This window comes from Bos javanicus, chromosome 29 (genome assembly GCF_032452875.1).
Source record: "Bos javanicus breed banteng chromosome 29, ARS-OSU_banteng_1.0, whole genome shotgun sequence".
NCBI lineage: Eukaryota > Metazoa > Chordata > Mammalia > Artiodactyla > Bovidae > Bos > Bos javanicus.
This window is the reverse complement of record NC_083896.1, coordinates 15,254,173-15,278,794: the sequence shown is the minus strand read 5'-3', so window position 1 is coordinate 15,278,794 and position 24,622 is coordinate 15,254,173. Positions and strand designations below refer to the sequence as shown.

The following is a 24,622-nucleotide window of genomic DNA, read 5'->3' as shown; positions in this document are numbered from 1 at the left end:
TCTTCCTGACCTAGGGATCAAACCCAGGTCTCCTGTATTACAGGCAGATTATTTACCGTCTAAACCATCAAAGAAACCTACAACTTGGGGTGTGGCCTATTATTTTGCTAATTGTGTAGATTTAAGAAAATGCTAATGAAGAAAATATTAATGAAGCAGATTAAATTTAAAACTGTGTCATGTCTGTAGACTTTACATCATGGATAACACTAGTAAATGGAGGAAATATTCTTCTATTATTGAAAGTTATTATTAAATTAGCAGATAAGTTCCTCACTGTTATTAATAAATGAGTGAGGTTCCCACATAGCTGTTCATTGTTTCACTTTTTCATACTCATTCTTCCAGTGAATTTGAAAACTATGAAACAGGGCATATACAATAAAATTATTTGTAAGAGCTCATTATTTGGGGTTTTTCCTTTTACATACAAATTACTTTAAAATTAAAATGAACTGTGAATAGGATTTTGAATTTCAATAATGTATCACGGGAGGTTCCCTGTGCTATAAAATGTACCTTTAAAACAGGCTTTCAGATCAGATCAGATCAGTCGCTCAGTCATGTCGGACTCTTTGCGACCCCATGAATCGCAGCACGCCAGGCCTCTCTGTCCATCACCAGCTCCCGGAGTTCACTCAGACTCACGTCCATCTAGTCAGTGATGCCATCCAGCCATCTCATCCTCTGTTGTCCCCTTCTCCTCCTGCCCCCAATCCCTCCCAGCATCAGAGTCCTTTCCAATGAGTCAACTCTTCACATGAGGTGGCTAAAGTACTGGAGTTTCAGCTTTAGCATCATTCCTTCTAAAGAAATCCCAGGGCTGATCTCCTTCAGAATGGACTGGTTGGATCTCCTTGCAGTCCAAGGGACTCTCAAGAGTCTTCTCCAACACCACAGTTCAAAAGCATCAGTTCTTCGGTGCTCAGCCTTCTTCACAGTCCAACTCTCACATCCATACACGACCACAGGAAAAACCATAGCCTTGACTAGACGAATCTTTGTTGGCAAAGTAATGTCTCTGCTTTTGAATATGCTATCTAGGTTGGTCATAACTTTCCTTCCAAGGAGGAAGTGTCTTTTAATTTCATGGCTGCAGTCACTATCTGCAGTGATTTTGGAGCCCCCCAAAATAAAATGTGACACTGTTTCCACTGTTTCCCCATCTATTTACCATGAAGTGGTGGGACCAGATGCCATGATCTTCGTTTTCTGAATGTTGAACTTTAAGCCAACTTTTTCACTCTCCACTTTCACTTTCATCAAGAGGCTTTTGAGTTCCTCTTCACTTTCTGCCATAAGGGTGGTGTCATCTACATACCTGAGGTTATTGATATTTCTCCCGGCAATCTTGATTCCAGCTTGTGTTTCTTCCAGTCCAGAGTTTCTCATGATGTACTCTGCATAGAAGTTAAATAAACAGGGTGACAATATACAGCCTTGATGAACTCCTTTTCCTATTTGGAACCAGTCTGTTGTTCCATGTCCAGTTCGAACTGTTGCTTCCTGACCTGCATACAAATTTCTCAAGAGGCAGATCAGGTGGTCTGGTATTCCCATCTTTTGAAGAATTTTCTACAGTTGATTGTGATCCACACAGTCAAAGGCTTTGGCATAGTCAATAAAGCAGAAATAGATGTTTTTCTGGAACTCTCTTGCTTTTTCCATGCTGCATGCTCTTCCCGCACATCTCCCCATGCGAGGTGCGCGTGCTCATGCTGCTGTACTCGTCCAAGAAGAAGGTCTTCATGGGCCTCATCCCCTACGACCAGAGCGGCTTCGTCAACGCCATCCGGCAGGTCATCACCACCCGGAAACAGGCAGTGGGACCTGGCGGCGTGGCAGGCCCCGTCCAGATCGTCAACAACAAGTTCCTGGCGTGGAGCGGAGTCATGGAGTGGCAGGAGCCCAGGCCTGAGCCCCACAGCCGGTCTAAGCGGTGGCTGCCCTCGCACATCTATGTGAACCAAGGGGTGATCCTGAGGACCGAGCAGTGGCCGAGGAAGCTGTACATGCAGCTCATCCCGCAGCAGCTCCTGACCACGCTGGTGCCGCTCTTCCGGAACTCCCGCTTGGTGAAGTTCCACTTCACCAAGGACCTGGAGACGCTGAAGAGCCTGTGCCGGATCATGGACAATGGCTTTGCGGGCTGCGTGCACTTCTCCTACAAGGCCTCCTGCGAGGTGCGCGTGCTCATGCTCCTGTACTCCTCGGAGAAGAAGATCTTCATTGGCCTCATCCCCCTTCATGATCCAGCGGATGTTGGCAATTTGATCTCTGGTTCCTCTGCCTTTTCTAAAACCAGCTTGAACATCAGGAAGTTCAGGGTTCACATGTTGCTGAGGCCTGGCTTGGAGAATTTTGAGCATTACTTTACTAGCATGTGAGATGAGTGCAGTTGTGCGGTAGTTTGAGCATTCTTTGGCATTGCCTTTCTTTGGGGTTGGAAGGAAAACTGACCTTTTCCAGTCCTGTGGCCACTGCTGAGTTTTCCAAATTTGCTGGCATATTGAGTGCAGCACTTTCGCAGCATCATCTTTCAGGATTTGGAATAGCTCAACTGGAATTCCATCACCTCCACTAGCTTTGTTCGTAGTGATGCTTTCTAAGGCCCATTTGACTTCACATTCCAGGATGTCTGGCTCTAGGCCATTGATCACACCATCGTGATTATCTGGGTTGTGAAGCTCTTTTTTGTACAGTTCTTCTGTGTATTCTTGTCATCTGTTCTTAATATCTTCTGCTTCTGTTAGGTCCATACCATTTCTGTCCTATATTGAGCCCATCTTTGCATGAAATATTCCTTTGGTATCTCTGATTTTCTTGAAGAGATCCCTAGTCTTTCCCATTCTGTTGTTTTCTTCTATTTCTTTGCATTGATCTCTGAAGAAGGCTTTCTTATCTCTTCTTGCTATGCTTTGGAACTCTGCATTCAGATGTTTATCTCTTTCCTTTTCTCCTTTGCTTTTTGCTTCTCTTCTTTTCACAGCTATTTGTAAGGCCGCCCCAGTCAGCCATTTTGCCTTTTTTGCATTTTAGAGGACAGTGTTGCTGCTGCTGCTAAGTTGCTTCAGTCGTGTCCGACTCTGTGCGACCCCACAGATGGCAGCCCACCAGGCTCCCCCATCCCTGGGATTCTCCAGGCAAGAACACTGGAGTGGGTTGCCATTTCCTTCTCCAAATAGAGAACCATAATATAGTTTTATTCTTAATTTATTTGACCAATTCCAAATCCATGTTGTTGGACAGATATATTTTAAAGTGCAGATTTTAGAGCAATAATTATAATCTCTTTTATTAATCCATGACATGACCATTCACATCAAAGATGTTTGAAAGTAATATACTGAGGCTCAAAATTACACTGGAGTGAGTGAGTGAAAGTTGCATCAAACTCTTTGTTACCTCTTGGACTATACTGTCCATGGAATTCTCCAGGCCAGAATACCTGAGTGGATAGCCTTTCCCTTCTCCAGGGGATCTTCCCAACCCAGGTATCAAACCCAGGTCTCCCGTGTTGCAGGCAGATTCTTTACCAGCTGAGCCACAAGGGAAGCTCAAGAACACTGGAGTGAGTAGCCTCTCCCTTCTCCAGTGGATCTTCCTGACCCAGGAATTGAACTGGGATATCCTGTATTGCAGGAGGCTTCTTTACCAACTCAGCTTGAGGGAAAATTACAATAATTATGACCTATATTAAGAGCTTAACTGCTCTGGTGATGCTGCAGTACTTTGAACTTTATCTTATAATTTTTGTACTTTTGACTCATTTCTAGGGTTTTATCAATTAAAACCAACAAAAGACAAATCATTTTAGGTTAGCACAGTTATCAATAACAGTGAATGTGGAAATCAAGTTGATACTTTCAACAAGGAAAGCTTCTTCCTTATTAGCAAGGTACAGGCATCCCCATTTATGAGAATCAGAACTTGAGATAGTACAAAAGGTTTCTCACTGGGACAGGAGGTTTTTGAAAGTTGATACCAAAGCATTACCATACATCTTACATACAGATTGCTAGTCCTGATATATATATATATATATATATATATATATATATTTGATATTTTAATATGTATATGATAAAGAAGTCAGCTGAAATAATAAGGAATAAAAACAAAATATCGTTTACTTCTTTTCATACAGTGATGACTTCTTGGACTGAGGCTCAGGATCCACAGTTATGTTATTAGATACTTACAGCTTCTTAAGTACTTCTCTCTCAATGCCTGCCTCATCTCCTACCATGCCCTAGGACAACTTTATTTTTCCAATGCCATTGAAGCTTCATCTTTTCTAGGAAGTCATCCTCACCCTCCCCTACACACACACACACACGCACACACAGACACATAAATATACTGTGAGCTCTTGTCCTCTATCCCAATTTGTCATCACTCCCTGTTATAGCTCGAATCGTGCCCCTTACCCCATCTCAAAAAATATGTACAAGCCCTAATGCCTGGCATCTGTGAATGTGACCTCATTCGGAAACAGCATCTTTGCAGATGTAATGAAGTTAAGATGAAGCTGTAAGGATTAGATAGGGCCTTAATCCAATGACTAGCATCCACATAGAATGAGAAATTGGACCCTGACAGATGCAGAAAGCTGGCTCTATGATAACAGAAGAGGTAGAAGTGCTGTATCTAAATTCCAATGAACACCAAGGACCACTGGCAACTATAGGAAGCTAGAATGAGGCAAGAAAGGATACCCCACTTGAGTCTTCAGGAGGAGCATGGCCTTGCCTATACCTTGATTTCAAGATTCTAGACTCCAGGACTGGAGAAAATAAATGTCTATTATTTTAAGTTACCCAGCTCATGGTACTTTGATAAAACAGCCCTAATACCAATAACACCCCCTAACACTTTTTTCCTCATTCATCTAGCAAATTTTACTAAATGCTGACTATACGCCAGGCCGTATACTTGCTTGCTTTCTTCTAACTTCTCTACTAATCAATACAACCCTTCAGGAGAGAAACTTTATCATTCCTTTCTCCAGAGCCTATATAATTATACATACAAAAGAGGTTGCTAATAAATAACTGCTGATTAAATGATTAAATGCCACTTTTGATCTTTCATAGTGAGCTTCTTTTTAAAGTCATTTTTATCTCCTAGGAAAAGTCAGATTCAAAGAGAACGGAGGACTGAAAAAAAAGGGAACAGTCTTTTAATGACAATCAAGAATCTATCTAAAGTAAACAACAGAATATGTGCATTTTAAACAAACATCTTAGATTTTTGTTGGTGCTGTTCTCATCGACTATGCAAATAAAATGTCATTTCTCTTTGATTGTCTGAATGTTCTTTTATTCATCAACATAAAAACAGCCAAATGGACTTTCACTGAACTTGAAGGATAGGCCTAAGAAATAGGATGGAATAAGGGATAAACTCTGAAGTCAAAATGCTCACGTTTCAGTTTCTACTTAGCCACTGCTTAGGTATAACCATAAGAAGGCAATCAGCCTCCCGAGGTCTGTAGCCCCTCAGCCATACAATGGAATTAATAAGTATATGTTACATATGAAACAGATGTGGGGATTCACAAAGATGCTGTATGTCTAATATAGTGCCTTAAATATAGCAAACACTCAATAAAGGTTAAATTTATTTACTCATATTGCATTACTCTCATTTTTAGTAGGACATCTATAATTGTTGGTCATAAAATCTTGGTACAAGTTCATTAAAAACTCTTATTAACTCACTAGGATAAAATGTAAACAATTTTAGAAAAGAGATGAGATCATACTTTTGCTAATACCTACTAGTCACATGGCAGTTTCAAAACTAAGGACAAGAAGATTGCACTTGCCTTCAAGAAGCTGTCGGTGTGATTTAATCATCTTGATCATGCAAAGACCCATTTAATTTGATGCTTTTGAACTGTGGTGTAGAAGACTCTTGAGAGTCTCTTGGACTGCAGGGAGATCCAACCAGTCCATTCTGAAGGAGATCAGCCCTGGGATTTCTTTGGAAGGAATGATGCTAAAGCTGAAACTCCAGTACTGTGGCCACCTCATGCGAAGAGTTGACTCATTGGAAAAGACTCTGATGCTGGGAGGGATTGGGGGCAGGAGGAGAAGGGGACGCAAGAGGATGAGATGGCTGGATGGCATCACTGACTCGACGGACGTGAATCTGGGTGAATTCCAGGAGTTGGTGATGGACAGGGAGGCCTGGCGTGCTGCGATTCATGGGGTTGCAAAGAGTTGGACACGGCTGAGCGACTGAACTGAACTGAGTATCACTGAGGCAGGTGACACTAATGGTAAAGAACCCACCTGCCAGTGCAGGAGACCCAAGAGATGCAAGTTCAATCTCTGGGTAGGAAAGATCCTCTGGAGGAGGACACGGCAACCCACGATACAAGAATTGCTCCCAATATTCTTGCCTGGAGATCCCATGGACAGAGGAGCCTGGCAGGCTAGTCCGCAGAGTCAGTGATATTTGAACAGGACTGAACTGACTTAGCACACAAGCAGCACAGAGGCGCGTCAGCACAGGGTGTCCGTGTTGATACACAGAGGCACTGGAAAGCACTGTCTATAAAATACCTGATGGTCATATAGGGAGACAGAGATACAATTACAGGGCTCGCTACCTCCCTACTTTCCGTGGAAAGCTTTCGAAACTCTTGAGCTAAGCACACAAGATGCTTCATGTTCTCACTTTTCTTCATCAGTGTATACAGAATTATGTTTCCCACATTGTATTTTGCTTTTTATTAATTCTTATTTCTCTGTGTTTCCTTTCTTTGTTGCTTTCTTTTATTCTGTTTATAAAATGTCATTTCTCTCTTTTAGTTGGGAAACAATACATTTTATTCCTATTCTCTTTGAGGTTAACTGATATATGTTTTAATATCCATTTTTGAGCTTAAAATTACGTAGCTGCCATCCCCTGGAAACACTGAAGGATGTTACAATACATCAGTCTAATTATTACTACATCCCCCATTTCAGATACTCTTCATCTCCTGAATGTTTGTTCTTTTAGTTGTCATCCAGTGAAATATTTGTATTAGGTTTATATAATTACTTCATTTCTATTAACTTGCTTATCTAGTTTCTTTGCTCATATTTTCTACCTGCACTTTGTATCATTTCCTGGGATTATTTACCTAGAATTCATTCATTAAATCACATTTTATAATGCTTCCTTTAAAAACACATGTATTGAAGTGCTATAGGTAGGAAATATTCTGTTTTGCTTGTCAAAAATTATTTTGATTTTACTCTTATTGTTGAATAATAGTTTGTGAACATATTTTCTCGGGGCACTTTAGGGATACCATTTTTTTGTTGTTGTTTTAGCAAGAAGTGAGAGGTCAAATTTAACACTATTATTTTATCCTAAGTCGTCTGACTTTTCTCCTGAATCCTTTCCAGATATCCCATTTATATTTATTGTAGTTTTTCTATGATCTGCCTATTATACATTTATTTTTATTCTGATTGTGACATGTTGGATTTCTGAGAAGTCAGAATTCATGTCTCTAATTGATAATGACAGTTAATCCACCATTATCACCTTAGTTATTGCCTCTCCCCATTCCCTCTATTCTTGACTTCCGGAACTACAACAACATACACGGTAGACCTTTGTCTCGTCATCCATGTCTCTTAACCAGTCTTTCTTAGTGTCTATACGTTTGCTCGTGTGTTGCACTCTGTGTAATTCTTTTCAACCTATCTTCTGTATATTCTGGGGCTCCCTTGTGGCTCAGCTGGTAAAGAAGGCGCTTCCAATGCAGGAGACCTGGGTTCAATCTCTGGGTTGGGAAGATCCCCTGGAGAAGGGAAAGGATACTCACTCTAGTATTCTGGCCTGGAGAATTCCATAAACTGTATAATCCATGGGGTGTCAAAGAGTCAGATACAACTGAGCCACTTTCATTTTCTATATTTTCTAATTCTTATGTTAGCAGTTGGTATTCTGTTATTTTACCCATTCATTAAATATGGTGATCTTTTCTTCTGTTTATTGTTTATGCTGACTTTTGCTTTTTTTTTAATTTCCATGTGTGTTCTGTGATTGATATCATGAGTTTCTATTGACATCTGTATTTCATTTGTAAAAAATATCTGTAGAAATAATAAGAAAATTATTTCCCTCTGGGTAAATTTTATTTGTCAATTGCCCCCTATGCTTCCAGTATGGACAACTCTTATTTGATTTAGTCAGATTATAATTTGGGGGTTTCAGAAGTAGTGTAAATTTGAACCCTAAATCTGAATTAGGTCAGTTTCTCATGGGAGGTAATTTTTTTTTTTTTTTTAATCTAGAACCCATGCTAAGACATACACAAAATGTTTCTTTCATTTTCGTTTTGCTGATTTAACAGATACCTATCTATTTCAACAATATATAAGACTGTTGGGAAAATCAAATAATATAATGATAAAAAAGATTTATAAATGGTAGCTGTAGTAACAGCAGCAATAATAGTCATAGGATTTACTGTTTAAATCAGAGGAGTGCAATTGTTATTCTTTGTATAGTTTAAAAAAAAATCTGATATATATAGCAAATTGTTGTTGAAACAATTAGAAAATAAATACGTAAATTTAAAATATTCTAAATGTCTTAATGTAATGGTTTTAAAAGATGTTTCTAGCTGAGGAAGTGGGATTTGTGTGTGTGTTAAAAAATTGCTCTTGGATAACCCACTCTTTTCATATCCCAAGATGAAAATAAAATTATATTTTTGTGCTTCTGGAGGATACTGGATTAGTATTTACCATATAACACTGTGTTTTATAATTTACTAGAAGATATAAGGGAGATTGATTACATCTGAGATGATAAGACCCATGAATTGAAGAGACTTGTACTAAAAGAGTGTGGAGGGGTGACACATTTTTGACCTATAGGAATTAGAATCTTCTTTTTATTTAATAAGAGAAGAATTTTTAGAAGAAATGCTTTAAATTTAGCAGTGTTAAATATTCTCCATAACTCCCTTCTCATCAGTTACAAACTTACCTTTAAAAATGATAGACTATCTTAATACTAGAAAAAGCAAGATAGTTCCAGAAAAACATCTACTTCCGCTTTGACTACACCAAAGCCTTTGACTGTGTAGTAGTGAAAGTCACTCGGTCATTTCTGACTCTTTGTGACCCCATGGACTATACAGTCCATGGAATTCTCCAGGGCAGAATACTGGAATGGGTAGCCATTTTATTCTCCAGGGGATTTTCCCAACTCCGGGATCGAACCCAGGCCTCCTGCATTGTAGGTGGATTCTTTAACAGCTGAGCCACCAGGGATGCCCCTTTGACTGTGTGGATCACAAAAAACTGTGGAAACTTCTTCAGGAGATGAGAATATCAGTCCACCTCCCCTGCCTCCTGAGAAAGCCGTATGCAGGTCAGGAAGCAACAGTTAGAACCGGACATGGAATAACGGACTGGTTCCAAATTGGGAATGAAGTACATCAAGGCTGTATATCGTCACCCTACTCATTTAACTTATATGCAGAGTACATCATACAAAATGCTGTGGTGGATGAAGCCCAAGCTGGAATCAAGATTGCCAGGATAAATATCAATAACCTCAGATATGCAGATGACACCACCCTTATGGCAGAAAGAGAAGAGCAACTAAAGAGCCTCTTGATGAAAGTGAAAGAGGAGAGTGAAAAAGCTTGCTTAAAACTTAACATTCAAAAAAAGAAGATTGTGGCATCAAGTCTCATCACTTCATGGCAAATAGATGGGGAAACAATGGAAATAGTGACAGACTTTATTTATTTTCTTGGGCTCCAAAATCACTGCAAATGGTGACTGCAGCCATGAAATTAAAAGATACTTGCTCCTTGGAAGAAAAGCTATGACCAACCTAGACAGCATATTAAAAAGCAGAGACATTACTTTGCCAACAAAGGTCCATCTAGTCAAAGCTATGTTTTTTTCCAGTAGTCATGTATGGATGTGAGAGTTATGGTCCCATGTATGATAGAACAATAAAGAAAGCTGAGCCCCAAAAGATTGATGCTTTTGAACTCCAATGTTGGAGAAGACTCTTGAGAGTCCCTTGTACTGCAAGGAGATCCAATCAATCCTAAATGAAATCAGCCCTGAGTATTTATCGGAAACACTGATGCTGAAGCTCCAAAACTTTGGCCACTTGATACAAAGAGCAGACTCATTGGAAAAGATCCTGACTCCGGGAAAGATTGAAGGCAGGAGGAGAAGGGGACAACAGAGGATGAGATGGTTGGATAGCATCACTGACCCAATGGACATGAGTTTGAGCAAGCTCTGGGAACTGGTGATGAACAGGGAAGCCTGGTGTGCTGCAGTCCATAGGGTCTCAAGGAATCAGCCACAACTGAGCAACTGAACTAAAGTGAACTTAATACTAATTAAACACTTGGTATATATTTACAAATGCTCCTATTTTCAATTATGAATAATAGTTCTAATGCTGTATGTTCAGATTTATTTGGGGTTCAATATTTGTAGTGTGGTTGTTAATTTATTACTGCATTTCTTTTGTTCACTGAATTTAATTAATATTTTCAAAACATTGTGACCATCATCCTTGCACCATTTATTCTTTATCTAGGTAACTCTCCGAGGTATTATTTTATTAAAAAAAACTCCAAAATAGACATTTCTACTAACTTTCTTTTCTTTTTAATGTTTAATAAGAGTTTTTGATTCCAAAGTATATAGGCAGTCCAAAGACTCATCATTTGAATTTCAATTATGTTTCATTTTGCAACCCTTCTACTTCTGATAACAAATTCATCAAGTGTAAACCTATGAAACTCACAGATGGTGAAAAATTAGTTCAGTATCAAAGGAATTGCAATATATTTTTATTATAAATAAATTTCTCTGGACTGTCTGGTGCAACTGTGTAATTGACAAAGAATATAGGATCCTAGAATAGATGTCAATGTTTTACAGACAGTATTAGCAATCAGCCCCTCAAAGTTTTCTTTAACTTTTCTGAAAGATTTTAAATTTTATTACTTTCTGAGTGCAATACTTTATATGTTAGAAAATTATCTTTTAACTCCTCTATGTTTAAATGCATATCACTGAGCTGAATGAATGCAATCATAATTGGCATAATAAGTTTTCCTCATTTGCTTTTTCTTGTTTATCACCCCAGAGAAGGAACTATCCTTAACCCCCTCTACATTTAGCAGACAGCTTCAAATCTGTTTCTGCCTCTTTTTGTTCCTTTTTTCCTTATTTACACAGTAGCATATCCTTTACCTTAAGTTTTAAATTAACTTCTTCTCTTCTTGCATCAATCCTGTATAAATCTGCAGAAAGCAGTCCTCCCCATACTAGCATTCCTGAAATTTTAGTGTATATATGGAAGAGAAGGAAATTTTCCTGCAGAGTGAGCCCTGGGGCTTCCTATTTTTAGGCTAAAGATTCTTTAAATATGTCATGGCTGAATAAGTGATTAGATAGCATACACTTGAATTTTACCTTGCATTAAATATTTATGGGTTTCCATTAACCTGGTCTAACTTAGTGGAGATAGACTTGATGAGACTAACTTGAACCCCATTCCCCTACCCGATCCTAATGCTACTATTAATTTCTCTTTTGAAAATACAGTTCTGATCCCAATGCTCTGTGCTCTCAAACCTCTCATGGTCCCCTAGTACTAAGAGAACCAGGTACTTACAGCACATTCCATGATCCCCAAACCCCCCAGGAAGTAGTCACCAAAATCCCATACAGAAAATTTGAGGGTGAAATTTTTAATTAATTCATCAAGATAGGAGTATGCAGTTTTCTTCACATCTGTATATAACCTATCAAATAATTCTAGAAATACAGAAATTGTGTATTTCTAAGTATTTCACTTCTCTCTCCTGTCTCTATTACTCCTTCTGCTGTCTTAATTCAAGACCTTATCATATCTTATTTGTGCTATTTCAGTACCATCCTAGCTCACTTACCTGGATCTTACTGCTCTAGCACCATCCCATCTCTCACTCTATAGCCAATGGGATCCTTTTAGCAGAATATTTGATCATGACTTTCCCCTCCTATTCTGCCTATTAGCCTAAGACCTGGCACTTACCTGTTTGTACCACCTGCCTCTTACACTACTCTCTTCCTACACTCCCAAGCTCATGCTCTGCCAAATCCTCTCATCAGTCAACCAGATAACCATCCTTACTGCTCCTTCAGATGTGTAGAATAATCTCTGCTTGTTCATCATAAAAAACATGTATTGATTTTTCAAAGTCCTTTGCTAATCATTCCTTCATCTTTTAAGTTTTATTTACTTCCCTCTTTTTAGGCTGAATTAGCCATCTCTTTCTCTGAACTACTTATATTTCTTGAATGCAATCATCTCCTTGCCCATATCTCACAATAACTCATGGCATTAGAATTATTTGTAATTATTAGTCTAATTTTTCCATATTATAATTCTTTAAGGCAAACACAACTGAAAGATTGTTCTGAGTACTGCTATATACCAGTTATTGTAAGAGGGAGGTAGAATAACTAGACAGGTAAAAGCCCTACCTTTCTTGGCATGATAGGGTAGTGACTGTTTTATTCATCTAGTTACTGTAAGACAGAGAAAAAAACCAAGATATATTTGTTAAATGAACAAACAGGTTAATAATCCTACTAAATAAATGGATATGGTATCCACCATAAAGAGAATTCAGTCTCATTTTTTAAAAACCAATCTAATTAGTTTTTTTTTTTTTTTTTAGACCAGGATTTCAAAAGCCAAATAGCAAAGGAAATCAATTCCATCTCCAGGTCAAACTACCTAAGAAGAGATTATCAGCATCTGAAGACTGCAGTGTGCTCTTAGATATGAGACAGACAGGCGGACATGCCTTGGAATGTCTGAATCATCCCACATGGAGCTCTCAGAGGTGAATTCACATCATTCTACAGACTCTATTATAGCCATGTCTAGACTTGCCTTGAATAGTTTCAGTAATAGAAAATTCTTCATTTCCTATCACAAGTTGTTCCATTAACAATTGTAAATTTTTTTAGCAAATGAAACAAAATAGTGCATGTGTATATAGAATTGCAGCAACAACTTGCTGTTGTACTCTTGCTGATAAAGTTAAGACTATTTTAAGTAGGATTCCCATATTCTAAGTGACAAGGAAATAAGGCATTTCTTTTTGTTTTTGATACAATAACAAGACTGTGGAGGAACTAAAAATTAATCTAATCCAACATAATTGTTTTACAGATGGGGCAAGTGAAGTTCACCCAGGGAAGAGTACAATTTACTCAAGCTGAACTGCCTGTTCAGTGGATGAGCCAAAACTTGAATCTAGATCTCTTCCATCTCTCAGTTCACCCCACTGTACCATCTCCTCTAAGAGCTTTATCTGGACAATATTTCGTCTAGGTTTTTGTTTCTTTTATATTGTATGGTGTCCATTGTTAAAGAAGTATATGTATGTATGCATACAAGGTCATTTCAGTCATGTTCAACTCTTTGAAACTCTGTGGCCTGTAGCCCACCAGACTCCCCCATCCATGGGATTCTCCAGGCAAGAATACTGAAGTGGGTTGCTATGCCCTCCTCCAGGGGATCTTCCCAACCCAGGGATCGAACCCACATCTCTTAGGTCTCCTGTGTCTCCTGCATTGGCAAGCAGGTTCTTTATCAGTAGTGCTACCTGGGAAACCCATATACCTATATACAGGTATATAGATATAGAGAAATAGATATAGAGAAATATTTTATAATTGCTTTTGTGGCAAACTAAGATCCAAGAGTCATGTTTTTACCACATTCCCATGTCCCCTACCCCATTCCCTTTAGCCTTACCAGGCACACTGTGGTCTCTCCTTGAGCCTTTCCTACTAGCCTAAGAAGAACTTTTCTCTTTCTGCCAGGTTCTTGGGGAACTTGGTGATATGCTTTTACACAATAGGTTTGGAAGGACAGACACAGAAACAGAGGTGAAAATGACTCTTAAGGGGACATAATTATGCTAATCTTTAAGAACCTAGAGAGAGATAGCAGACGCTCTGAGATGTCTTTTGGCAGAGAGACTTTTGGTAGTGGAGGGTGAGGATAGGGAGATGTCAGGTGAGGCAACAAATGATGCTTGCCGAATGCAAGAGGTTTAAGGAAGAGGAGACATATGCGGTTATGGCTTAAATCTCCTTTATAATCTACTAAGAGATGATGATTACTATGAGTGCAATTTTGTTATTGTCTTTATGATTGTTAGACCTGTTTGAACTGTTTCAATAAATTTGACCTTGAAGTAAAACTTGTAGCTTTATTTTGGGCTAAAGTAGATAAACAACTAAAAGTACTTATACAGATACATGTAGATGCATTTGAGAATATTAAGTTCTAGACCAGCATTTGTCAAACCATGACTCAATTTTATATGACGTATGATGTTAGAAAAGATTTATACAGTTTTATAAGGATTGTAAAGACAAAAAGAACAACAACAAATGAAGGAAAAACACACAGACAAATCTTAAAATATTTACTATTTAGCCCTTTAAAGAAAATGTTTCCTAACTCTTGTTCTAAATGAAGGGCAAAGAAGACCCTTTTAAATTCTTTTAAGTATTTGGATTTCAAGTTATCCCTTGAAACAGAGATGGGACATTTGCCAGATGTGGAGTTGGGACTTGAGGAGTCAACCTGTAACTATATCTGAAATGAGACAATCAGGAGTGGTTAAAGCTGCTGGGAGACTGGGGTGCAGAGATTCAAGAGAACTTGTGACTGTCAGAGAGGCTGACAGGCTAAGCAAATACAATTCAGCAGGAAATGTTTCCTAAGTTTAGGAGACATCTCCTCAATAAAAGGGTCATATTAAGATTAGAGAAACAGGGACCCAGTGCGAGAAGAGGGAGGAGGTAAACTCGTCCTGTCACTGCCTCAGGAGAGGCTGGAAGGAGCACATGTTCTACGGAGAGAGGCCGCGGCCGCCCCTGCCCCGGCTCCTAAAGCCAGAAACCACCTCCAGCCCCACAGTTCTGTTCCCTGCGCCTCACCACGTCGTAGTCCTCCTCATCATCGCGCATGAAATCATCCTCCATGTGCATGTATGCCAAGTTGCTTCATTTGTGTCTGACTCTTTGCAACCCTATGGACTATAGCCCGCCAGGCTCCTCTGTTCATGGGATTATCCAGGCAAGAATATTAACCCTGCCTACAAAACCCTAATATTGATATAAGGACCACCAAGACTTTGGAGTTAAAGTTAATATGTTTGAACAAGTCACATAACTTCAAAAAACATTAGTTTATTCATTCATAATATGGAAATCAAATTGATAGCTCTTTGATGGCATTATTATGAGAATTAAATTAGGTAATTTATATTAAGTACCAACCTTTCACCTTACCTGGCACAGATAGAGTGATAAGTAGAAAGGATTCAATTTTAGACATTTTATTTTTTGTGTGACTTTTTAAAAATAAAATGGTCAATTTTGACAATTACCAGAGAGCTCAATAAGATAGTTGAGAAGCACAGGCTTGCTATTACAATGTACTGAATCCATGGGGCAGTTAGTTTTCTCTCAAGGTAGGTTCAGATGCTCAGATGCAGTCAAAGGACAATCTCTGTCCACATTTCTTATCTAGGGGGGAAAAAAAATGAGTCCTTCATTTCCCACCTGACAGCTTGGCTCCTTCCCAAGGTCGCCTTCAAATAATTACACAAGTGTACACTCCGTTTTGTCACTGAGTCATTTAATTATCTGCCTAAAGGTGAGTGAGTGAACGAGTGATATTCACTCAGTCATGTCCAACTCTTTGTCACCGCATGTAAGACTACGATGGCAGGACTGTAGCCTTCCAGGCTCCTCCGTCCATGGAATTCTCCAAGCAAGAATACTGGAGTGGTTTGCCATTTTCTTCTCCAGCCTAAAGGTGAACCTGAATGATATTTCCTTAAACTCCTCTTGGATCAATCACTGTGCCACTCATAGATGGTTTATCATGAGTGGATAATAGATTATATGGCTATTCTGGCATTTGGCGGGGGAAGAAGAATACACTTCCTAACAGGAACCAAGGACACCATTAGTTATAAAAAGCAATTATTACTTCCATTATCATCAGTGTAAGTACTGAACGAATATATATAATTGTTTAAATAACCTGTTCTTCATTCTTTACTTACAGCTGCATCTCAGTGTTAATTAGTATCTAAACTACAGGAAGTTCCCAAAGGACAAGAAGTCAGTATAGGGTGAGTATGTTTATTGTTTACTACTTGGTTAAAATAAGCTAACAAACAAGCAAACAAAACACAGCCCAGCAAAAACAAAACTGAATGATCAGTAGATTTCATTAAAGTTTTATCAAAAGCTCTCTAAGCCCTTCAAAATATCTAGTTACCATATTCAGGGGTCACTTAATAATTTTATTTTAAATGAATGACTAAATTAAACTTAAACCAGGCCTGTGGGAGAGGTGATCTGGATATCTTAGTGCCATTATATTTTATCAATACCTATATCTGAGGAAAATCTGAAATAGGATTTGTTACGCCAGACTCTCTGACAGCATAATATTGTTTATACTGGTAGGTATGGGTAAGTGAGTGAGTTAATGTTGCAGCATTTTGAAAAGCCCAGCTGTTCCCCAAGCAGGAAAGTAACTGGCTGTCGTAAATGATCAATTATATAAAAAGGTTCAAGTTTTGCAAATTTTCACACAAGATATTCACTGAAGTTCTCCATCTACCTAAGTAAGTTCACTCTAGCAACCAAACTGGAGGACTGAGAGCTTCAGTTTCATGCTAAGAGATGTATTTTCCTTACCCTAGAGTGTCAAAAAATTGGAAATGTCACAACCCTTGGGGGCACATGAAAAATGCATATTATATCACATCTGTTTTTCACTTGATCCCAATGGGCCTGATATTTCTCCAAATTGCTATGTGGAAAAACCAATTTAATTTGATTGAGGTATGAACAGAAACTTAAAAGCAAAGTAGAATACTTTGAAATGGGAAACTTTGTATTGTGATTACTGAGAAATGCTTCTAAGAATATTCTCTTTTTAAAATCCTACTTTCTTTACTTATATTAATACTAATGTTACTCTAACTACTCTTCTTAAGGTCTGCTTCAAGAAACATCCCAAGATTTCACCTAAAATATATGTTTCCTCTTGCTGAAAATCTCCTGTAGGTATAATCTTTAGAGGCAGATAATGGAAAGCTGAAAATTTAGAAATGAATAACTGAGTTGAAAGCCTAACTCTATTTCTTAATAGCTGTGTGGCCTTGATCAAATTATTTAACCATTCTGAGACTCAGTTTCTTAAGAGGCAACATGGAAATAATGAGTGGTCAAGAAGATTAAGCTTCGATGATGAAAAAGATTGGTCTCTTTCCATTTGATAATGATGTGATTCAATGTTTAGAAATGTTTTCTATGTAGCAGTACTCTTCACATATCCTGAAGTTTAAAGAAGTTGAAAAGCAAGGTTTTTATTGTCAGGATATAAAAAGTCACCCAAGTGCAAGGAACGTAAGGAATACCAGGGCTATGCTGAAGGGAAATGTGGGCATTCTGAAGGAAGATGGAATGTATCCCAATCCATCAACCCTCTGATGATCTTGCCTTTTTCCCCATCTCCCCAGGGGGATGCGTCAGATTAGATTTAGCACAATGCATTTTGCAGAAGGGCTGTTTGTGTACTGATAAGCACACTGAGCAGCAGGAGAGCATTGTCTGTGACTTTTCCCTAGAGCGCTGGCTATTTATTTCACTTCTACCCCAATCGAGCAGACATTTACTAAATTTCTCTTGATGCTGTCACAGGATCCCTTTAAAAAGCAGTATTTGCAGGAGGCTGGAAAGGTTGGCAAAGGAAGAGGCCTGTGACTAGCTCACAGGACTACACTGGCATGTGTGGGATTTCTTGGGGAAAATTATACCTTCACCGGGCAATTAAAATCCATCTGGTTATTGTGCCAGCTGCAAAATCTGCTGAATTCAGTGCCAGTTACCATCAGGTGTGGATGCCTCAAATTTCCTTTGAATGAGATGTTGGGAACATTCATCCCATAATACATCCCTTGTGAAATGAAGTTAAAAATGCAGAATAGGATAAGAGGGTCATATAAACACAGACCAATTTATTAGGTGCTGTTTACTGTTTTTGTACTATTAGCCTCTCTGACTGTCTGGTAAAGTCCATGGACTTCTTTCTCAAAATAAAATTTTAAGTACATAAGATAAATACATAGGAATGCAGAGAACAAATTATATTGGAATAAAATTATAAATATTTATTAATGTTTTAATAATAAGTTCAGGTGTAGAGTCTTCTCATTGGAAGAGGGTGTTTGCTATGACCAGTGGGTTCTCTTGGCAAAACTCTATTAGCCTTTGCCCTGCTTCATTCTGTACTCCAAGGCCAAATATGCCTGTTACTCCAGGTATTTATTGACTTCCTACTTTTGCGTTCCAACACCCTATAATGAAAAGGACATCTTTTTTGGGTGTTAGTTGTAAAAGTCTTGTAGGTCACCATCAGATCAGATCAGTTGCTCAGTCATGTCCGACTCTTTGCGACCCCATGAATCGCAGCACGCCAGGCCTCCCTGTCCATTACCAACTCCCAGAGTTCACTCAGACTCATGTCCATCAAGTCAGTGATGCCATCCACCATACTGCTGCTGCTGCTAAGTCGCTTCAGTCATGTCCGACTCTGTGCAACCCCATAGACAGCAGCCCACCAGGCCCCGCCATCCCTGGGATTCTCCAGGCAAGAACACTGGAGTGGGTTGCCATTTCCTCCTCCAATGCATGAAAGTGAAAAGTGAAAGTGAAGTCACTCAGTTGTGTCCAATTCTTAGCGACCCCATGGACTGCAGCCTACCAGGCTCCTCTGTCCATGGGATTTTCCAGGCAAGAGTACTGGAGTGGGGTGCCATTGCCTTCTCCTGCCATCCACTATAGAATCGTTCAACTTCAGCTTCTTCAGCATTACTAGTCGGGGCATAGACTTGGATTACTGTGACACTGAATGGTTTGCCTTGGAAACAAACAGAGATCATCCTCTAGTTTTTGAGATTGCATCCAAGTACTGCATTTCCGACTCTTTTGTTGACTATGATGGCTACTCTATTTCTTCTCAGGGATTCCTGCCCACAGTAGTAGTGGGGCAGGATGTAGTCGTAGTAGGATGTAGTAGTAGATGTAGTCTTAGATATAATGGTCATCTGAGTTAAATTCACCCATTTCAGTCCATCTTAGTTCACTGATTGCTAGAATATCAACGTTCACTCTTGCCATCTCCTGTTTGACCACTTCCAATTTGCCTTGATTCATGGACCTAACATTCCAGGTTCCTATGCAATATTGCTCTTTACAGCATGGGACCTTGCTTCTGTCACCAGTCACATCCACAACTGGGTGTTGTTTTGCTTTGGCTCCATCCTTTCATTCTTTCTGGAGTTACTTCTCCACTGATCTCCAGTAGCATATTGGGCATCTACCAACCTGGGGAGTTCATCTTTCATTGTCCTATCTTTTTGCCTTTTCATACTGTTCATGGGGTTCTCAAGGCAAGAATACCGAAGTGGTTTGCCATTTCCTTCTCCAGTGCACCACATTCTGTCAGACCTCTCCACCATGACCCCTCCATCTTGGGTGGCCCGACACAGCATGGCTTAGTTTCATTGAGTTTTCATTCATTCATTTCATTCATTCATTTGCACCCAAAGATAGAGAGCCCTATACAGTCAGCAAAAACAAGACCAGGAGTGACTGTGGCTCAGATAATGAACTCCTTATTGCCAAATTTAGACTTAAATAGAAGAAAGTAGGGAAAATCGCTAGACCATCCAGGTATGACCTAAATCAAATCCCTTATGACTATACAGTGGAATTGAGAAATAGTTTTAAGGGACTAGATCTGATAGAGTGCCTGATGAACTATGGACGGAGGTTCGTGACACTGTACAGGAGACAGGGATCAAGACCATACCCATTGAAAAAAAAATGCAAAAAAGCAAAATGGCTGTTGGAAGAGGCCTTACAAATAGCTGTGAAAAGAAGAGAAGCCAAAAGCAGAGGAGAAAAGGAAAGATATACCCATTTCAATGCAGAGTTCCAAAGAATAGCAAGGAGAGCTAAGAAAGCCTTCCTGAGTGATCAATGCAAAGAAATAGAGGAAAACAATAGAATAGGAAGACTAGAGGTCTCCTTGAGAAAGTTAGAGATACCAAGGGAACATTTCATGTAAAGATGGGCTCAATAAAGGACAGAAATGGCATGGACCTAACAGAAGCAGAAGATATTAAGAAGAGGTAGCAAGAATACACAGAAGAACTATACAAAAAGTATCTTCACTACCCAGATAATCATGATGGTGTGATCACTCACCTAGAGCCAGATCCTGGAATGTGAAGTCAAGTGGGCCTTAGGAAGCATCACTATGAACAAAGTTAGTGGAGGTGATGGATTTCCAGTTGAGGTATTTCAAATCCTAAAAGATGATGCTGTGAAGTGCTGCACTCAATATGTCAGCAAATTTGGAAAACTCAGCAGTGGCCACAGGACTAGAAAAAGTCAGTTTTCATTCCAATTCCAAAGAAAGGCAATGTTAAAGAATGCTCAAACTACTGCACAATTGAACTCATCTCACAAGCTAGTAAAGTAATGCTCAAAATACTCCAAGCCAAGCTTCAGTAATATGTGAACCATGAACTTACAGATGTTCAAGCTGGTTTTAGAAAAGGCAGAGGAACCAGAGATCAAATTGCCAGCATCCGATGGATCATCAGAAAAGCAAAAGAGTTAGAGAAAAACATCTATTTCTGCTTTATTGACTATGCCAAACCTTTGACTGTGTAGATCACAAAAACTGTGGAAAATTTTGAAAGAGATGGGAATACCAGACCACCTGACCTGCCTATTGAGAAACCTGTATGCAGTTCAGGAAGCAACATTTAGAGCTGGATAGAACAACAGATTGATTCAAAATAGGAAAAGGAGTACGTCAAGGCTGTGTATTGTCAACCAACTTATTTAACTTGTATGCAGGGTACATCATAAGAAACGCTGGACTGGAAGAAGCACAAGCTGGAATCAAGACTGCCAGGAGAAATATCAGTAACCTCAGATATGCAGATGATACCACCCTTATGGCAGAAAGTGAAGAAGAACTAAAGAGCTCTTGATGAAAGTGAAAGAAGAGAGTAAAAAAGTTGGCTTAAAGATCAACATTCAGAAAACTAAGATCATGGCATCTGGTCCCATCACTTCATGGGAAATAGATGGGGAAACAGTGGAAACAGTGTCAGACTTTATTTTTTGGGCTCCAAAATCATTGCAGATGGTGATTGCAGCCATGAAATTAAAAGACGCTTACTCCTTGGAAGGAAAGTTATGACCAACCTAGATAGCATATTGAAAAGCAGAGACATTACTTTGCCAACAAAGGTCTGTCTAGTCAAGGCTATGGTTTTTCCAGTGGTGATGTATGGATGTGAGAGTTGGACTATAAAGAAAGTTGAGTGCTGAAGAATTGATGCTTTTGAACTATGGTGCTGGAGAAGACTCTTGAGAGTCCCTTGGACTGCAAGGAGATCCAACCAGTCCATCCTAAGGGAGATCAGCCCTGGGATTTGTTTGGAAGGACTGATGTTGAAGCTGAAACTCCTATACTTTGGCCACCTGATGGGAAGAGCTGACTCATTTGAAAAGACCCTGATGCTGGGAAAGATTGAAGGCAGGAGGAGAAGGGGACAACAGAGGATGAAATGGCTGGATGGCATCACTGACACAATGGACATGGGTTTGTGTAGACTCTGGCAGTTGGTGATGGATAGGGAGGCCTGGTGTGCTATGGTTCATGGAGTCACAAAGAGTTGGACATGACTGAGCAACTGAACTGAACTGAAGATGGGAATGAAAATAACACCTATCTCTTAGGTTCTTTTGAGAATTAAATAAATTAATATATGTAAAGTCTTGATACAGGATCAATGCATATTAAGATCAATGCACATCCTAGGCCATTGTACGTTTATGAAACCCTCTGCTCTGATATTTCTAATTTTCTCCCCTGGACATTAGGTTAAAAATGGAAAAATGGAATTTTATTTATGTATTAATTTGTTTATAAATTCCTCCTTGATTGACAGGGACTCCTGGCATGCTGTGGTTCATGGCGTCGCAAAGAGTCAGACATGACTGAGCGACTGAAATGAACTGAACTGAATAATAATTTCAATCAGCAAGTCTGTTAACTGGCATGATTTGAAAATGCTTGTGATCATAAATGATACCTCAAGGTATATTAAATCTTTAATATGGTATTATTTTTATTTCTACTGGAGATAAATTTATAGGAATAGCTAACACTAATGATTTGTTGTCCACATTCATACATCAAGAAAATGCTTAAATTCAATTACAGATTAATGAATTTCTCCCTTTATTAATTTCTCCCTCAACTTATAAACATCTATGAGTGTGAAAAGCTTTGATATCAGAGTGAAAAAACCCTAGGCTGGCAATCTAGTACTGCCATATTCTAAATGTGTGATCCTTGTGATCCAGGCAAGTCCTTTTAATAAATATAAGTCATCATTTCCTCAATTTTATTTACAGGGAGTTCAGTAAGATTCAAATATACTAACACTGTTGTCCAACATTTATTGAGTGCTTACCAGTGTCAGGTGTGTGCTAGTTGTTTTACAGACATTAACTCACATCATGTAGAAGAAAATTATTAGTGTAATTAAAAGTTGTATAAATATATACATAAGGTTCCCAAATAAGACTGGAAACCTTAGGAAAATTCATTTTAGCCTAGGGTTTGCATGGGGAAACTTTAGAACCTATAGAAATTTCTTCTAGTCACCATAAAACATTACACTGACCATTATTTTAGTGATACGTTAGCAGGGGAAAGGAACTTTAAGAGGCCTATTCCAAACTCTTCATTTTCTGGCTGCCACTCTGAGGAGTGAAGGGATTCTCCACCAAAAAATGTCCCATTGACAATCTCAGTATAACTTTATGAAGATGGCACTTGAGATAATCATCAAAATATCTAACCACATAAGATTATGGTGTAGAAAGAGCCTGAATTCACCTCCTCACAAAGATATAAAAAATATATGACCAGATAGGGAAAAATTTCCTCTGAAACGAACCTGAGAAAATAGCTGAAGACCTAGCTGACCACGACAAAAGTTGAAAGAGTCACGACGAGATGGGTAGGAAAGGCAGAGACATGCTTTTGGCAAGAAACACATATGCATCATAGTAACCCAAAAAGGAGAGGAGTATATATACATGTATGATATATCTATCAATTTCATGCATAGTTGGAGCTTCTCCTTGAGAAGCAAGATGCTTATACCCCATACTAAGTACACCAAATCTGGGGGCGTGCTTCAGAGAAAAGAACATCCGAAATGCCTGGCTTTGAAAATTAACAAGGTTTATATTTAGGAGAAACATAGGCTTATAGGGAACAAAGATTTGAGTCTCAAACAATCATACACAGAGACACTTGCTCCAGGACCTAGTAAAAAAGCAGCCATTTGAAAAGAGCCTGGACAAAATGTGAAAAAGATTCACTGCCAATCCCAAGCATCTGCAAAAAGGGGCAAAATCTGCTGGGTCTTTCCCTGGGGATGAAGCACTGGTGGATGCTGTTTTCACAGACTGCCTCTACATTGCTGCTCACAGTGCTGGAAGTTACTATTTCTGTACATCTCAATATAACCTGCTAACAGCAGCAAGCAAGCAGCACCATCCATCCATGTTACTCAAGCAGCCCCATCAGCTCCATGTCACTCTCTCAACCCCCTTCTTCCAGAGACAACAGGCTTATGCAGCCTACACAGGGGATATCCACAGAGCAGTAGGTTCAAGTTCCTAGGGAGGGTTGCATTTCCAGACCCCATTAATCTGAAACAATCCTAGAGAGGAACAAGAAGAACTAGGGCAAGATTAAATCATAAATTTCAACTCCTACACAAACCCATTCATTTAAGAAAGAAAGAGATATATTGTTTCACATAATACATACACACAAATACTGAGAGTCAATTAAAATGATGAAAGAGTGGATAATTTTCAAAATAAAGAAACAGAAAAAATTGTTAAAGAAATGGACACAGTATCTTACTTGATAAAGAGTTCAAACAAATGGTCCTAAAGATGCTCACTGAACTCAGAAGAAGAAACAGCAAACACAGTAACAACTTCACAAAAGAGACTGAAAATATGAGAAAGTACCAAAAACAACTCACAGATCTTAAAATAGAATAACTAGAAAATATACTAGCAGGAAGAAATAGCAGATTAGATGATATGGAAGAACAGACCAGTGACCCAAAGGACAGAGTAATGGAAATCACATAAAATAACAGCAAAGAGAAAAATAAATTTAAAAAATGAGGGTAGCTTAAGGGACATATGAAACAATATCAAGTACACATCCCTCCATTTTATGGGGGTCCCCGGAGAGACAAACACAAACAAAAGAAAAGAGGTATAAAACTCTTGAAGAAATGATGGACAAACATTTCCCTAACCTGTGGGAGAAAAGTGACATCCAGGTCCAGGATGTGAAGGGAGTCTCAATCAAGATGAACCCAAATAGATCTAAAATTATT

The 24,622-nt window shown here is 38.9% G+C and overlaps 1 protein-coding gene and 2 long non-coding RNA genes across 5 annotated transcripts in view; 2 read left to right on the top strand and 1 right to left on the bottom strand.

Moving 5' to 3' along the window:
• LOC133241074 (uncharacterized) overlaps nt 1-24,622 on the bottom strand; it is a 1,297,712-nt gene that overhangs the window by 722,485 nt on the left and 550,605 nt on the right. The gene's annotated exons all lie outside the window — the stretch shown is intronic.
• LOC133241752 (prostate tumor-overexpressed gene 1 protein homolog) lies at nt 1,674-4,537 on the top strand. Its single transcript, XM_061407685.1, has 2 exons — nt 1,674-2,261; nt 4,412-4,537. The coding sequence occupies exons 1-2, from the start codon at nt 1,674-1,676 to the stop codon at nt 4,535-4,537; spliced, it is 714 nt and encodes a 237-aa protein (XP_061263669.1).
• On the top strand, nt 12,733-17,997 carry LOC133241073 (uncharacterized). The gene is made up of 3 exons (XR_009734503.1): nt 12,733-12,895; nt 16,150-16,216; nt 17,093-17,997. It is a non-coding gene; the product is annotated as an uncharacterized LOC133241073 (long non-coding RNA).